The following is a 17490-nucleotide window of genomic DNA, read 5'->3' on the forward strand; positions in this document are numbered from 1 at the left end:
ACTTGGGAATGAGTTCAGGAGTTTAATAGAAATAACACTTAGTTGAGGTGTCAAAATGAAAAAGGAGTCAAATTTAAGAGGCCGCAAATGCATTATGCCTTTCTACTATGATATTTAGGTAACACTATGACTTTTTAATACAAAAAAAAGTTATTACTCCATCCATTCAATAATAAGTGTCACTTTAGTCAAAAAAAATTTATCCATAATAAGTGTCATTTTAGGAAATTAAGATATAAATTGACTAGTTTTTTCTAACTCTATCCTTACATAAAAACTTACAAGTTAAATAACATTTAAATGATGATTAAAAAAGACACATAGTAAACCCTCAAGGGTTGGCCTGGTGATAATTGACTTGAACCTTGGGGTGCTCCCTTTCAAGGTCTCAAGTTCGAAACTCACTGGGTGCAAATAATTTCTGAGGGTCATCGGACTGGGTAAAACCTGAATTAACCGTGGTGCACTTTCGGGAAACTCCTTGCCGAGGGCCTGTGCACCCCCGGGATTAGTCGGGTCTCTAAGAGACCCGGACACCCGGTGCTTAATAAAAAAAAAAGACACATAGTAACTTGGTATTGTTGAATTTCTAATGTCAAAAGGATTACTACTTGAGCATGTTTCACTCAATGGGAAAAAATAATTTATTTTTATTAAATAGGGATAATTTAGTAAACTTTGCATTGCATTATTAATTTCTTAATATGAGTGTTTTTTGTTAAGTTGACATTTATTATGAGACGGAAGGAGTAACTTTTATAATACTGTACTTAGTTAAAGTTAAGGTACTTTTTCTTTATAAAAAATAATTTAATAACTTTTGGTTCAAAATAATTAGTCACTGGTCGTGTTTCATATCCATCATCTCATTTGTACAACACACCGATTCGTTCAAATTTTGATTCGGACTTCTATCTAATGTTAATCAATAATAAGAATTATTTATTTGGGTTACAAACATAGACAAAATTTCAGTTTTGAAATACTGTAGAAGGTTGTCATCCATCTAAACTTAAAATGTTACGAGAAAAAAAAAATGAAAAGAAGGGGATACTGGAAAGATCACGACTCATGAGGTCTAATGAGGAGCAACTAGGAACTACACTTTGTGAGGGCCACTAATGGAGTCACATGCTGTTCCTTGATGAAAGTGCGATTTTAATGAAAGCAGTGACAATTGAAAATGAAATATATCTAACACCTAGGGTTGTTCACAGTTTTGGTTAAAACCAAAACCAAATCGAAAATTTAACCAAACCGAATAAAATAACCGACATTTGGTTTAGTTTGGTTTGGTTTGGTTTTAAATTTGAAAAACCGATAATATTTGATTTGGTTATGGTTATAGTAAAAAATAACCGAATAAATAACCGAACCAAACCGATAATTATATACATAAAATTTATAATTATTTATATGTATAATATTAGCTTTTCATAAATAATTAAAGATATTTTATATCTTTTAATTATTAATTTAATTTTGGTCTACTTATTTTTAAGGCCCATGTCTTAAAAGAATATGTCCAACAATCCAAGCCCAACTCTAATAAGTCGTAAGCATAAGGGTTGTTTGTATTTTGAAACCTCTGTTTGACTTGTTCTTTTGAATCTAAACTGCGTTGCAAGTTTGGTCCACCTGATTTGTCAGCAGCGTGTCTTTCCCTCAATATGCAGCAAAGTTCACCCTTCTGGGCCATGAGGAAAAAAAAGCTTCATAAGAAATTTGAAGAATGTAGAGAGAGAATATTTGAATTGTCACGGCTAGTCATAAACCGAAAAACCGAACCAAACCGAACCAAACCGATAATAACCAAACCGGTGGTTATTATTTTACTTGGTTTGGTTATGGTTTTAGACATTTAAAAACCGACTAAATTGGTTTGGTTATGGTTTTAACCAATAACCGACCCAAACCGAACCATGAACACCCCTACTAACACCCACCAAAATGGTCCTTTTTTGTGTATTTGTGAGAACTCGACACATATTTCCTATCATTCGTGCACACATTTAAAATATTCATTGACTTGTGGCCCTGCCTTTCTAAAGTTAAAAACGTCAAATATCATGAATAGTAAATATTGTTCTTTAATCCCCCTATTTCATTTTATGGTACAATATTTTCTTTTAGTCTATTACGGCAAAAAAAAAGTATGGAGTAATATTTATTTTTATTGGAAAATAATTTTTATCTTTAATGACATGATTATAACTGAGGTACCATAACTTTTCATTGATGTGAACTCTTGGGAGCTTATCTTGTTATCCCTAGAGTAACTTTTATCCATTTAGCACAGTTCCACTCGACACCATCCTATCACTAAGGCCGCACTAGCACTAATCTTCTGACATATTTAAAGTACCAAGTTTTAAGAATCTTTATTTCTTTTTTAAGTTTTATGTTCAATCAAACAGGTCATATGAAAGGGAGGGGAGTAACATTTACAAAGGTCATAGGTGTTAAGATCGAATTTTTGCTTGACACCCGTTATACTTCAACACGCGCATATGGATTTCACTTCTCTTTTCTTCTTTGTGGATGCGGGTGGGTTTAATTCCAAATTCTCATTGAAACAGTGTTGCCTTGAATTTAGTATACTGATGTGAATCCTTATAGAAACATAGTAAGGTGAATAACTAGTGAGGTTCAAGTTAATTTTTGCTCCGTTATCCCAATATGAATGACGAAGGAAAGAATTTAGGTTCTACTATTGCAAACACTTCTTTCCTTCGTCATTCATATTGGGATAACGGAGCAAAAATTAATTTGAACCTCACTAGTTATTCACCTTACTATGTTTCTATAAGGATTCACATCAGTATACTTTTATAAGTACTATCGTCATACCGAAAGGTCCAAAAGAATATACTAAAGCAGTTACGTGTAATTGATTCGATCTAAAGTGAATATCAATGTTTCACTTGGCACTATTGCTTGTATAAGATGAAAACAAAAACCTACGACATGTGCTCGGTCATAGAACATCTCTGTGAGCACAGGTGTACAACAAAATGACATTTTCACTATAACCTACCCAGACATATTACTGTACTAACAAGAAAGCCGCTGCATATTGACAACATATACATACGTAAAGATACCTGCACAAGAAGAAGCAACATATTTCAAAATAATACTAACTTTTCCTACAATTCCTTCGGAGCCTTTTACGTGTCTGTGAAGACTCGTTTGCAAGATCATCCTCCATGGTTTGACATGGAACTTTCTCACCCATCTCTGCACAAGAAGCCATGAGCACAAATTATGAGAGGGACAATGTGGCCTAAAAAGCATTATCCAGTTTATCATGTAGGAACATCTTCAAACTGCATTAAATCTCATTACAATCACTCAAGACTGAGAACCTCAGAACCTGTGATATATAAATCCTCATTTAGCTCTAAAAATATTTACATCTATCCAGTTAACATATTTCTACTACGTGCATAAGAAAACTAAAATTAATGAAATTCATCAATTCCAGATTTCTCACCCAGCAAACCTTCTCAATGAACTTTGATATCTTGGGCCAACCCTCCAAATAGAACTTAAATGACCATCTAAATTTATACCCCGACCTGCTTTTACCTAAACTTGCGAAACTTTATCTACTTATGCACAAGCCACTTTAACACGCACTTCTTCTCACCAGGCAAAAGAGTAGCTTGACTATTATACTTGCATAATCAGACTACATGTACAGTCGCATACAATGTTACACCCACTGTTCGTAGAATACTTGCAGCGGTTCAAGGTGATGCTAATATTGTGGAGTAGAGTGGGCAGTGTAATCTGGTGCACATTGATGTTGCTAATTCAACAAGAAGGGAGATACACCATCCATCTTTTCCGAAAAACTTTGGCAACTTTAGTCTATGGAATCTTTGCCATCACTAGTTAAAAGAAAAATGTTTTATTGTTGGTTATTAGTAAGGAACCTTAACTTAAAATAAGTGACAAGTGAATGTGGTAATTTTTTCCACTCATTAACTCATTTTGCGACCTCAACTTGAATGGACCCTCTATCATGTACTGAACATAACACACGTCTGAGGTCTCTTGCTCAATGGTTAGAGTGCACGTGACTATACTGGGAAAAAGGTTTGGCTATTAGTAGCATAGCATCTACACCTGCACAAAGGCACTTAGCATGGTATCACAATGAATTACAGATTTTAGCACCAAATATGAGAAGAAACAGGGGTACTCTTTTGATATTGGACTGTCCCCAAAACAGAAAGCATAAGTAGTTAGAAATGTTAGAGCAAAGGTACTATGAATGTCTTGTTTTAACCAAAGTTCTTAAGCTATTGCTTTGTCATTTATGCAATGGAGTAATGTGAAGTGAGAGTTATTGCCTCACAGGTGAAGCGGTGAGGTTCAAAGAAGCGCACACTTTGTAGGATGAGCCATAGGGTGATCTCTGAGAAGGGTAGATCCTATCAATCTGATTTTAAACGATTTTAAAAACTATGATAGGACTCCTTTCATGTACGACTCGGCGTTCTCTTTGCCGATGTCTTATTTCTTGAGTTTGTAATGCCTCTTCTGCAATAATTCTATTTCTCTGCTTCTTCTGATTTATATCTTTCTTCTTCTTCTTCTTCTTCTTCTTCTTCTTCTTCTTCTTCTATTTCTTCTCCAAATGACTTTCCTATTTTTCTTTTAGTACTAGTATGAGTCTTTTTCTACCACTACTTCGGATTGTAGGCTTCTCTTTTACTTCTTTCGTCTACTCTTTAGGATAATTACTTCAGCATGAAATTGAATGCAGCAAATAGATAAATTGAAAATTCAAAAAACAATTTAGCAATTGAAGTTAACTCAGGGCTTTGTTGAAAGTACATCGTAATGATGCAAATTTGAGTTGTTGAATTAATATATTCATTTTTTATAACAGGTGCTAAAACTAATGATTTTAATTGCAACTTGATGTGTAGATACTATATTTATACATGTTATGTAAAAAAAAAACTTATTAATTTGTACTTCAATTCGAAGAAGCATGTGCTTTGCTTCTTGCTTTTCACTTAAAATCCCATGAATATAGTAACTTCTTTGTTCTTTTTTTTTTTTCTTTTTTTAACTTTATTTGTTTGTTTCTTTTGTGATTTTCACTACTAAAAACACTGATGGAAACAGAATAAAGATAATCACTCATTTCTAGCTGCAAAAAGAATATTTAAGTGAGCGAGCAATATCAGTGTCATACTTTCTGGTGTCCCCGCAGCTTGTCTGGAGAGCTTGCGCTTTATCTCTTCGGGATCTTCAGTGGAACTGTATCCCAGACGCTTGCTGGATATCGTTATCACTCCAGGTTCAACTTCCTGTTCTGGTATCTCGCATTTACCATTAAAAGGTTTCATGTAACAGAACCTACAGTAATATGTCAATACAAGATTTACAGAATTAGCTGTTCCCAGGTGAACAGGTAGAAGTTCACTGTAGAGTTAAGACAAGAGGAAGTAAACAATATAGCAAAACTGAATACGACCAAAATAAACTTCGTCTTGCAATAAATTAGATCTTCTCCTCTTCTACAAAGACCTTTTTCCATACCCTTAAAACTGACATTTGTCAGCATAATCAATGGAACAGCATATTATCTTTGAATTCCAGATTTTCTGTTGTTGGATGTGCATCGTAACGCGAATATAATTATGTGATGAGAAAGTGGAGTAACTTTTTCAGATCACAAAAAGAGAACCATAAATGATGATCACATGAAAACATTCTTTAGAAGAGAACAGTTAAGTGCCTCGGTTAAGAGAAAGAACCCGACGAATGGATGACATGAACTAGAGATAGGAATTCTAGGATTTTTTGGATAAATCAAGATAAGATTCTTAGTATTAACTGAGAGACAGTATGATTAAAAGTAAAAAGCGCAAAAAAGCAGCAAGGTTCATGGGGCTTGAAGCGAGAAGCAAAGCGGGATATTAATCCAACTCTTCAAAGTTGAAATCCAAAGAACCAACCACTTTTTTTTTTTTGAAACTGGTTAAGTAAGAACCAACCACTTTTTCTTTGGATCACTTTGTGCTTCATTGTTTGAAGGGCGCATGGCTTCACCCCTGAAGCAACAACCCCTCGCTTCGATTCAATTCATCACTTTAAGTGATAAAGCCATAGTTTTTAATAACACTGCTAAAGAAGCTCTTTTCTATGTCATATTTTTCAAGGAAGCCAGGGAAGTCAGATAAGACTCTTACCACTGAAGTGGTAAAGTCTTGCTGTTGAAGCCATGGCTCAACATTCTCCACTTTCTACATTTGTCACACTGCACCCACTCGTTGTCAGGTTTGTAGACACCACTACCCGCCTTCTGTATGAGAGGAAAACCCTAGTTAAAATTTGGTGAGAATGCCATCTTCGACAAAAATGAACCATGAACTCTAAAACCAAAAAGAGCAATAGAAAGGCTACAGAAAGACTCGAGACAAATAAGAGAGATCCCTTCTCCCTGCTTCGATCAGTCTCAGAAATGCCGGCAAAGTTGGATTGTGAATGTACTGATATTTCAAAAAGGGAATTTTGCAAAGAAAATGGTACTTTTCTTTGCAAGGCCTCATATCAAGATGAAAGTAAAGGCATACTTCTGCCTATGTAGGCAGTGGTCAGGATAATCACACTCACAGATTCCTACATCATGAATTTCAATTTCTAGAAATAGTTTTAATGAATTACACGTGAGCAGAAACATTTGAACGTTTTCCTCATGCTTTATTTGTAATCAAATGAACCTCATAAAACAATTTCTGTGCCACATACCTAGTGGGTATGGAAACATGATAAATCACTTCATCAATCTTCAAAAGGGGAAACCAACAGCACATGAGCAATGATCCCTTGGGACAACTTTACTCTAGCATCACTCAACTGATATTTTTTCTTCAAAGGTTTTCTTTTGCCTTGCTTATCCTTGCTTCTCTGAATTTTACTTGCCCATTTTACGGATCCAGCTCTGCTAAAAATTTTATTTCAATTTGGTTACAGGAATACGACAACCATTTTATCCTTCAAATTACTCTCACAGAACTCATTTAATCAGTCCTCATACAAAGTTGATGGTTGGTTTTAAGTTAATTAGATTGCATCCTTGATACTAAACAAGTTATCCCATCAAAACTGAGCAATCAAATGGGAACGCTGAAGAGCATATCAGCTTTCAACCCATACCAAAATACAATAGCCTATTAAAATAAATTCAAGAATTGGGATGGGAGAGGGGGAGATAAGAAGTAGCTTCAGCAAAACCACAAATAAAGTTTATAGTAGGCCAGTGTAATGAGGAAGTACCAATTCAACTTTATCAACGTGTTCATCCAAGTATTTGTCTGATTTTTCACCCAACCACTTCTCCAATTCAGCATACACTTCACAGTCCTGGAATCCTTGCTTATTATTGTGCACCCAAACATGTCCATTATCATCAGCCTGTGCCGAGAAACATTAATTTGACATTGAAAGCAACATGGTATGTACTTTTATCATATAGAAGGTCTTCTAAGAAAGTAAAAAAGAAAGCTTCTTTGCTATAGCATCACCTTCTTTATAAATATTGTCAGTAGATATTCAGTTTCTTCCAACTTTTTAATGAGCCAAAATTTATCGATATATCAAGATTGGCAACTTTGCCAATGTGTAAAAGTGCAGATGATCCAAATCCAGATAAAGGACAAGTGTGACTGTGAGCCAGCATAAAAATAGTCAAATTACGATTAATACTGACGTATCACTGCGGAAGGGGAGCCTTGGCGTAACTGGTAAAGTTGCTGCCATGTGACCAGGAGGTCACGGGTTCGAGCCGTGGAAACAGCCTCTTGCAGAAATGCAAGGTAAGGCTGCGTACAATAGACCCTTGTGGTCCGGCCCTTCCCCGGACCCTGCGCATAGCGGGAGCTTAGTGCACCTGGCTGCCCTTTACTGACGTATCACAGCCCACATCAATTGGTTTGGATTTTAGGATAGTTGATTTTTTTTATATTGATTTATATACATCAAGATGGTGTCAAATATACAAAAGTACTATACTATAGTATATTTTAGAATCTCAATGATCTACTCAACTATCAAGAGAACATGGTATTTCTTCTTTATATCAGAAAACAATACATATTTTATCATATAAGCAAGAAACCCTAGAGTAAAACATTGATAGACAAAAATAATCTCGTACAGTTGGCAGACATATATACCCATCAAAAAACTCAAGTTAATTCTCACGGAAATTCTTATCATTAGAAATAGTTAAACAAATACAATTCAAGTGACTCTAGGAGTCTTCCAGCTCATTATAGATATCTCTTGTTTGATCGTCGTTAAACTTGTAACTGTATATGTGAAGATTTGTTTGCTTTTTGTCCCTTTTCTCTAGCCAGTAATTTCTCAAGCCTTTCACCTGCTCAAAGTTTAATTACTCCATGTCACCAATAATTACCACCATGTCCTCTTCATAATTTCTTAAGTTAAAGAAAAAAAAAAACTTTTTTGGCAATACAATAATGTAAAATACACTGTACTAAACATCTTGGAGACAGAATTGCATGCAGACTTAGTTTAGTAAAACTCTAGTTCTTCAGAGGCTGAATAAACGGATAAAAAGGAGGACTTGTGAAATGAGATGTGAGAGTTACATCTAAAAACAATTAGATTTAGCTTTAATGGGAAGTCAAATAATTTGGGTATATAAAGTTCATCATTCAAGTTTCAAAAAACTGTCTCATGCCACAAACTCAACAAATATTGCAAATTTCCCTCATTTTCATTAGTTGAATCAGAATATTGCTTTGCGAAATATCCTAGGGCTTAGGTGCGACCTCCTAACAATTTTAAGGGACACAAAACTATATACACTGACAAAAATACTAACTCAAATATGATTTAAGGGATCACCACGAAATAATACCACACACTACTATAATTCTTTATGAAAATAGATTGTTAGGACACAGAATTTTATGATTGCAATGCTATGCTAAGTAAATTAAGGTGAAACCAAAAGCAACATCTTTCAGAATTATGAGCAAAAAGGAATAGCTTCAAGTCACAAAGATCGAATTGTCCAACATATCTATCGGAAAAACATCATCAACTTTAGCAAAAAACTGAAAAAATAGTTTAAAAAAGCCAGAGGAGGAAGAGAAGAACAAAATAGTAAATGAAGCATCAAATAAGAAACAGAGAAGAATGTTTACCATTAAATTTGTTACATCAATAACACCAAGGACACCACGACCTTTATCTCCATTATGCATCATACTCCCAACTCTTTTGTAAGCCTGTGATAGAATAACCATGTGAGCTGCTATACTTTAGATTATAAGCCAAGTGATTTCCCAGCCAAAAGAGTACATAAATCTTTATATATGCACCCAATTTGTTGCAAAAATAAAAATAATCTTTCTCATCATATATGTTCTAGGAATCTAAATGTTAGCATCCTTATCTCCCAGAGTTAATTATGTTGACTTTTAACGTATTTGGAGTGAACAAATTTTAATCAAGATATGAATTCAGAAATCTAAACTACTGATATAAGAGGTTCTATTATCATAACCATACGGTACTGCATGAGAAACTACCCTTTGAACTCAATAAGAACTCATAACTGCGGAAAGATAACGAGTTAATAGTTGTCCAATCCGTCCTGGATTTTTCAAGTATCTAGGAATCACTTGATATCAAACCATCTTCACCTTCAAATCAAGTATATGCTGAAAGATACATACAGTAAGGGATATCTGGGGGAGGTTAATAATCAAAAGTCAGCTTCAGGGATCCAAAATCCATACAATCAAATAATATAGTCCAAATGGAAGCCGTAATTTCACCCATCAAGCAATATAGTATATAAGAACTGCATATTTAAAATCAAGACACAGAATTAGGAATCCAAGCTTTTGAGATAAGGGCTTCTATTATCACCATCTGCTGCCGCACCAATACTGGACTTTGAACTCAACAAGAGAAAACAGGGGGGGGGGGGGAAAGAGTAGATAGATGTCCAAATGCATCCTATATTTATCTAACGAGTAACGATCAATTGATATCAATTCATTGTGCCCTTCAAGTGAAGTACATGCTGTGTTGACTTCTTGTTCTTTGTAGCTTGTACTTTTTTATCATGATCAACTATAACACTTCATCCAGAAACATAAGTCCCTATATTTTACAGGCAAGTATGTCACTTATGTACCTTGATCAATCTAGAATGACATCCAGTTTACTTGAATCATCCTGAAGACCACTGATAACCATAAACTTCCTCAAACTCAGAAGTTCAGAAGTTCATTAACTTGATCAGACCCATTACCTCTAGGTAGTTGAACTTTAAACAGGTAGTCATTATAAAGAAGGGAAAGGGGTTGGAAACATGATATGTTTGGGATATGGTGAACTCCAAATATCTTCAGGGAGGGCAAAGGATATAAAACCAATTAGAAGAACCTTGCTTAATCATGATTGGGCAGTTAACAGATTATGAAGCTTGGCATGCAACTCAGTTCTATCAAATCTATGTATCCAGTTATACTAGTAACTGGGTTGGTGTGCCATGGCATTAAAGAGATCGTTATAGTCATCATGCTGAGTGCAAATTATTTGCTAAGCACTCTACAATTTAGAAGGTCTCGCTAGACAAGATCTTTGAACATGAGAAAGGAACATCTAATTGTTGAGAGGCCTACAAATTAAAAGCTCCTATCTCAAAGTGGATAAATCAACAAATGTGGTTACAATGAAATCGCTTCGCAATTCTCAATGTCACATCAAAAATAAAAGAAAGCGAAAAAAAAAAAAAGGGAAGCCCGAACTTTTATGTCAAATTTATCCTGCCGCCGGTGGACCTATGAAGAACGACTAAATAAAACCTGAATATAATCCAACCAGTCAAATACCATTTTACAAAGCAGATTGCAAGACAAGTTATTTTCCTGTAATGAGCCATGACCCCCCAAAAAAAAAAAAAGAATCAGTGTGTGCATGACTACTCGTTTCTAAAAAGATTGCTAAGAAACCCTTATATATTTTAGCATTTGAGAACTCATATAGATTTTTCATGGAAGTTCACTAAAATCCTCTTTGCTGGTTATTGAAGATGTTAAACCATCAAAACTCAGACAATGAAAGCTAAAATCCATTGAAGGACCAGAATTGTTGTCTCATTTGGTCAATTAAGTGTGTGACGGGAGCATGATTCCTGAAGTAAGAAACAGCAAACCCATGGAAGTATATAGGCAACAGAAAATGACATGCATTATGATGTTCGATGGGGAAATGAATCAAAAGAACTGCAAAATCCAGTGTTTCAAAAGGGGTCAAGCTATGAATATGACTGCAATTTAAGTCCAAGCTTATTTTACTTCAAAGCCATGGAAAGCTAAATCACAATGAGATTATGAAGAATCTGTAGGAAAAAGAAAGATAACATCTCCTATCCAAAACAATGAGGAAGGCAAGAATGGATGCTCAACGCTTACCTCTATTAGACGTCCATGCCAGTACAGAAACATTCCACAATTTGCTTCTTCCCATTCCAATTGACTGCAACCCAGTGTAAGTTGAACCGATTTTCCCATAATAGTACCATTTTCCACAACAGTCTTGTTCAGAGATCTTGCTAATGGTCGGCTTTTAACCTATTAAAATAATTAAACAAAGGAAATTAGTTTCCAATCTTATTAGCAATACATTGTGATCAGCCTATGCAACTGTGACACGAAAGCCAAATGTATATAACTACCTGTGATCCTTGGACATATATTTTTATCCGTGGATCAAGAAAGATCACTTCCAAATAAGATCTAAGTGAATAGTCCAAAGGAACCTAAATTCAAAAAACAGCAACTTAGAAATATGAAGAGAAAAAAATAAGTTAAATATAAGTTACAAAAGAAGGTAACCAACCATTTGAGTCATCTGGCCTGGACGAGCTCTGACCCGTCTGGAACGAATGAGAATATCGCCCTGATGGAAGGAGCTCCCCCCAATTATTCCAGACTCCCATTGCAGGCTATAATTCGATCCCCACTCATCCAGATTCCAGATATAGATATGTGTTCCTGTGCCATCCTTACTGAACAGACCTACTTTTTGACCAATGAAGTACTTATCAAATGGTGAAAATTTCTTAATGGCTTTCAAGTTGTGTTTGAACAAAGTCTCATTTTTCTTATCCAGCTCCATAAATTGCCCATTCCTGTAGTAGCTTACAATGGGTATCTCTAGATTCTGCAGCATAAGAATGAGCAGACACAGATAAGCACTACTGAAAAAAATTACAACCAAAACAAGAAGTCTAATAAGTTCGTTTGGTGTGTACATTTTTTCCTTCATTTAGTGTCTGGGAAAGGAAAGCAATTGATCTAGAGTTAGTAGTCTGTGACAGAACCAACGCATCTTTCCCAAGTTTCATTGCCCCAGTCTGCACAAAGAACACCAATGGAAGAGTAAAGATAAATGAGATTAATTCATTAGGTTCTTCAGGCAACAGATAAGGACCTCTAGAGTTTCACATCAAGGGTGACAACAGCAGATATTAACCTACCTTAAATCCAATCCCAAATCTCCCAATACGATTAGCGTCATCGGCATCAGGTTGCCTGTGTCCAAATGATACCATCTGAAGCATCTCCTGATGGTTCATTCCACACCCATCGTCTATAATGCATAGCATAGGAATTTCTCTGCCAACCGCTTTTGAAAATATCATGTCAATAGAAATTTCCAACCTGTCAAATATCCGGTAAAAGCAACGTGAAATGAGGAACTATGCAAACTTAAATGTACAAAAATAAATGGTAACCTCTGCCTTCCCCCACCTTTCTAGCAAAGTTAGAAGAGGGAACTGCAAGCAAGGCAGAATGAACAAGTAGAAGGAAAAGGGAATACAATAACGAAAAGCATTTAAAAAAAAATCATTGGTAAACTACCAGAAAGGGAAGTGCAGACAAAATATATACAAGGAAGCCAGTAAAGAATCATTGACCAAGAAAGTAACTAGTGTACCTACTTAGTTGCTTTGGCGTCTCTAGAATTGTCCACAAACTCAGCGATTGCTCCAAAAATCCAACCAGAATGAGTGTGACCTAGAGTTTTCAAATAACTAGGATCTGCACGCACAAAATTACTCTCCAAGGAAAGATTGTGTTGATTTGTTTTCCCAGGTTGTCCACTAGCTTTGGCTGACAAATCACAAGTTTGGGCACCTACAACAGCATCCTCATTGGAGGGAGAACAAGCATCCTTGATCACATAAGAAGTTGATCCAGAGGCCTTACCTACAGGACATTCACTTGGTTTTTCCCTCTCCCGGTAACAAGCAAATGTGTAGCTCAATCCTGAGCCTTCTTTGGGAGGAAGTATGAAAAATTGAAAGCACTCATGATTTCCAGTAGCAACCTTCATTATCATGTCAAAAATAATGCAATCTTCAATAGCAAAGTAATACAAAAAGATATGTATTGGATAGATCAACAGAATTTAAAAGTAAAATGAGCACCTAAATTTTATTTTTTAAAATCAGGTAAACATTATCATCACAAGGCCAAAATCGCCTGTATACAAGAAGTATACCAAAAAATAAAAAACCTATGAGCACCTAGAAATTGTTGGTAGGATGTAAAACAGTTGCTGCCCTTTTCTTCTTCTTCTTCTTCTTTTTTTCCTTTTTTTTTGGGGGGGGGGGGGGGGGGGTGGTGGGGGTGGGGGGGGGGGTGTACATTCAGGATTCTAGAATCAAGTTTACCCTTTTGTGTTTCTGAAGGAAACCAAGGAATTCTCCCCACTCCTTTTCCTGATGAGAAGTTTCTGGAGCACGACGTAACAAGCAGCGGGATAACCCAAAGAGGAAGTCCAACGTTTCTTGTCGGACAATGTCTGTTATATTCCAAACTGCAGGCCTGTTAAGCATTTCAGAGTAAGTACACATCATGATTTGCATCAATGGAGGAAAGAAACAAGGAAAGGTGGAGAGCCTCTGGCAAGTAATGCATTACCCAGTTGATAGCTTTAAATCTTCAAAAAAAACACCCCATGATTTAGATTTAACTCAAGAAAAGAAATAACAGTAAAGCCTTCTTAGCTGTTGAGCATGAAATTTGTCAATCAAATTTTTTTTTTTTTTTTTAGAATGGTAATATTAATCAAGTTTCTGCTTTAACACAACTTATCATGTTAACCCTTCTGCATCACCATGAAACAATGTTTTTCTCCATTTTTTAATGGATACATCTTTTTGATAACTATTTTGATGGATATATGGTACCTTACTCATACTTGGATTGGTTAAACAGGCTGTAATTAAATTGCCTCAACGGCTACAAGGGAAAATTGATTAAAATCTCTGCACATGCTTTTGCATAATGAATGCATCATTTTGCAGGGGAATAAACATTGGACCAATTGATAATTGAGTTGCGTGGCACAGAAGATGGCCACGAATATGGTGGTTTGGTAGTAGCAGAAGAAAGAAAATGATGCCCCCTAAAGGGAGTAATTTGAGAATTCAGCAGCATCACTTGGTTTGAGTAGGATCATGCAGTTGTAATTGGGAAAGAAGAGTTGGGACTTACAAGATGAAAAGGAGAGAACAAATTTGTTGCCAACAGATTCAAAAGCTATATCGTTAATTTACCATAAAGAAAGAAAAAAATCATGTTTGCCAGTGACAAACAACTCTACCTCAACAATAACTAGCTTCCATCCGAAGCTGGAATAAGAAATTACATTTTAATTGTTAAAAATTGGGATAAGAAAAATGATCATCCAAATAGAGAAAAATGCTCCGGAAGGAACTTCCATGTTTTCCACTGAACAAATTTACTTCTGAATTTTCTTATTTTCCCTCAAGAAAAAAAAAATATGTTTATGCACGACCAAATTAGAAGAACTTATAGCAGCAGATAAATTATATCAGCACATAATTTTCCATTATTGTTCACCATAACATAGTAACATAACATGCATGAGCTATTCAGAAGGTGAAGCAAAGGCAGAAGAGCACGGAAGGCTGGTATATTAAATGATTTTGTGACTAGTTACATACATATTGGCAGGTGGATTGAGACACTGTATTCGACATATGATCTTCCTGTCCTTTTTCACCATAATGTACTGTTTGAAGCCATCTACAAAAATAATTATAGTCAGATTGGCGATGGAAAATAAGTAAATGGATAACAGGTTAGTATTTTGCACGTACATCCAGAGCAATCAAAGCAACAATAAATTTTAAGAGGAAAAAAGAGGAAACAAAAGGGAGGAATTTGAAAATAAACTGTTCTTTAAATATAAAGGGTCAAAGAGCCCAGTTTAAACTTTCAATGCATTGATGATACAAAGCAATATACGTTTCACTTCGTTTATGAATAATATCATCAGCGGCTCTCAACGCTAAGTACTGGTACATAATTACATCCATAATTCTTTATGCCTGACCATGGAATAAATAACATATAATATGATAGCCAATAATAGCTCTTTAATAAGAAGAGAATAGATGATCAAACTAACTTTTTCTCTTTTGGATTAACGAAAAAGATTTTACCTTCGCATGATAACTCCTCCTCCACGCCAAGATCTCCCATTGTAAAAACCTAGAATAACATACCATAGAGCAACCATAAGGGCATTGAATTAAAGAATACAAATTTCAAGCCGGATGTGTTCAAACATTCATAAATCATAAAAGGCGACGCCAAACTTAACTCTACAAGTACACTGTAAAGCTACTTTATGTAGATGCAGAAAAGATCAACAAACCTAAACTGCACAAACTAGGTTACAAAATTGCTTGTGTTCAGCATTCAATGCTTATATACTCTGACAAAGTACCCAAAAAATAACAAATTCACACATAATAGACTTGATTTTAAGGTAGACAAAACTATAGACTATTAATTAAAACCTAATACACCAATAGTATATTAAAAAGATACATTGCCAAAAAAGGGATTAATAAACCAAACAAGAAATTTATGTCACTAGATAATCTAGTAGTACCATTATTTCACCAAAATACAATAAACACTACCAAAAAAGCCAAAAGATAACAACAAGAAATGTGCTTTTTAACACGGGAAAAGTTGAAAGTTAACCCAAATGGAAAATAAACACAACCTAACCATCATAAAACGAAGCTAAGAACGTGCATTGTAAAAAAACTAGTATAAACATAGGCAAAAAAAGTAAAATAACAACTATTTAAGCAAGTGACATAACCCACAATTACAATAGTTCACAGAAATCTGTGTTTTTGTTGATTGTTGACTAAAATAGTTGAAGTTTCAAGTGAAGTCAAAACCCTAGTAGAACAAATTGGACTGTCTAAACAAAAGGCTATTTTGCAGGTCTTTGAGCAGAGAATACGATATATATATAAGCTTAAAATACGAAACGCGTGTTAGCATTGTAGAGTACGTGGCACTTACCGGCGGTGTATTTAACGGTGAACGGAATGTGTAACCACTCGGAAAACGGACGGAAAGTTGACAAGACAAGGCATGCAACCGGCAGAAACTGGGATGCTTTTGCTGGAATATATATATATATATATATATATATCTATAATTAAAACAAAAATTACTTTTTCTTTTTCTTTTTTGCTTTCCATCTCATGTACAGTATCGTGTTAGAGACTGAGTATATCCGAATTCGCGCTGCGTAAGACTTTATTTAAAAAAAATTTGATACCGAGAGCTCGAACACGATCCTTTGGTGGTAAAAAAAAAAAACTAATAAAAAAAAAGCAACTTATTAAAATAGCATAACGTATAGCAAAACATATTTCGTTATTAAAAATGAAAATCAAGACTACTATTTTGTAAGAGAAGTCTGCACGAATAGCATTGCTGGGTACTTTTTCTGAATATAGAAATACATTCATGAAATGTGGGAAAATTATTACTTTTAAATTTTGAATACTGAGCGGTTTTTTGGGTGCACTTCCAAAATGCAGTAGTGAAGTGAAAATTCTCCTTGAGTTAAAAGAAAAGCATCAAGTATTTATGTCATTAACTTTTAGAATATAAAAGTTTTTATGTTATAGTGATGTGTTGTCTAGTGTGATAGGAATGATAAGAATTTATTGGGAGTAATGATTAAGGGGGTCCACATGATGGTGCTAATACGAAGAATTGGAGAATTAAGTATGAAAAGTTGATTTCAAAAGTGTAAAAGTAGCTATTCTCTTCTGCATATTTCGTACAGTGCTGGGTTTCGTCCCTTTCTTCTTTCTTCCTTTCTTTATTTTTCTTTCTTTATCTTATAATTATTTTCCTAATAATGCCAAAGGGTATACCCATTATTACTAGCTACACATCCATCATTCAAATTATTTATTAAATTTTGCATATAGGAAAAGTTAACGTGAGGATTACAGTGTGCAATTAACTGTATCTTTAGTTTAAATATATATATATATATATATTATGTTTATATACAACTGCTTATTAGTGGTACTGAATTACATTTTCTACCTTTTTAGAA

General features: G+C 34.9%; 1 protein-coding gene across 9 annotated transcripts; it reads right to left on the reverse strand.

The window, feature by feature from the left end:
• Positions 1-2869: 2869 nt before the first annotated feature.
• LOC132623187 (uncharacterized) lies at positions 2870-16964 on the reverse strand. Of its 9 annotated transcripts, XM_060337908.1 has the most exons (16): positions 16434-16955; positions 15551-15599; positions 15050-15131; positions 13751-13904; positions 13284-13404; positions 13016-13211; positions 12551-12734; positions 12326-12427; positions 11911-12234; positions 11747-11830; positions 11484-11642; positions 9201-9284; positions 7303-7440; positions 6216-6346; positions 5216-5379; positions 2870-3240 (listed from the first exon to the last, which is right to left on the reverse strand). In XM_060337908.1, the coding sequence occupies exons 2-16, from the start codon at positions 15588-15590 to the stop codon at positions 3140-3142; spliced, it is 2064 nt and encodes a 687-aa protein (XP_060193891.1). In that variant the 5' UTR covers positions 15591-15599; positions 16434-16955; the 3' UTR covers positions 2870-3139. The 9 variants fall into 9 exon arrangements, with proteins under 9 accessions (XP_060193891.1, XP_060193888.1, XP_060193890.1 ...); XM_060337905.1 differs by having other exon boundaries at positions 13016-13404; positions 16434-16957; XM_060337907.1 differs by having other exon boundaries at positions 6216-6328; positions 13016-13404; positions 16434-16950.
• Between the last annotated feature and the right edge of the window lie 526 nt (positions 16965-17490).

This window comes from Lycium barbarum, chromosome 12 (genome assembly GCF_019175385.1).
Source record: "Lycium barbarum isolate Lr01 chromosome 12, ASM1917538v2, whole genome shotgun sequence".
NCBI classification, from domain to species: Eukaryota; Viridiplantae; Streptophyta; class Magnoliopsida; order Solanales; family Solanaceae; genus Lycium; species Lycium barbarum.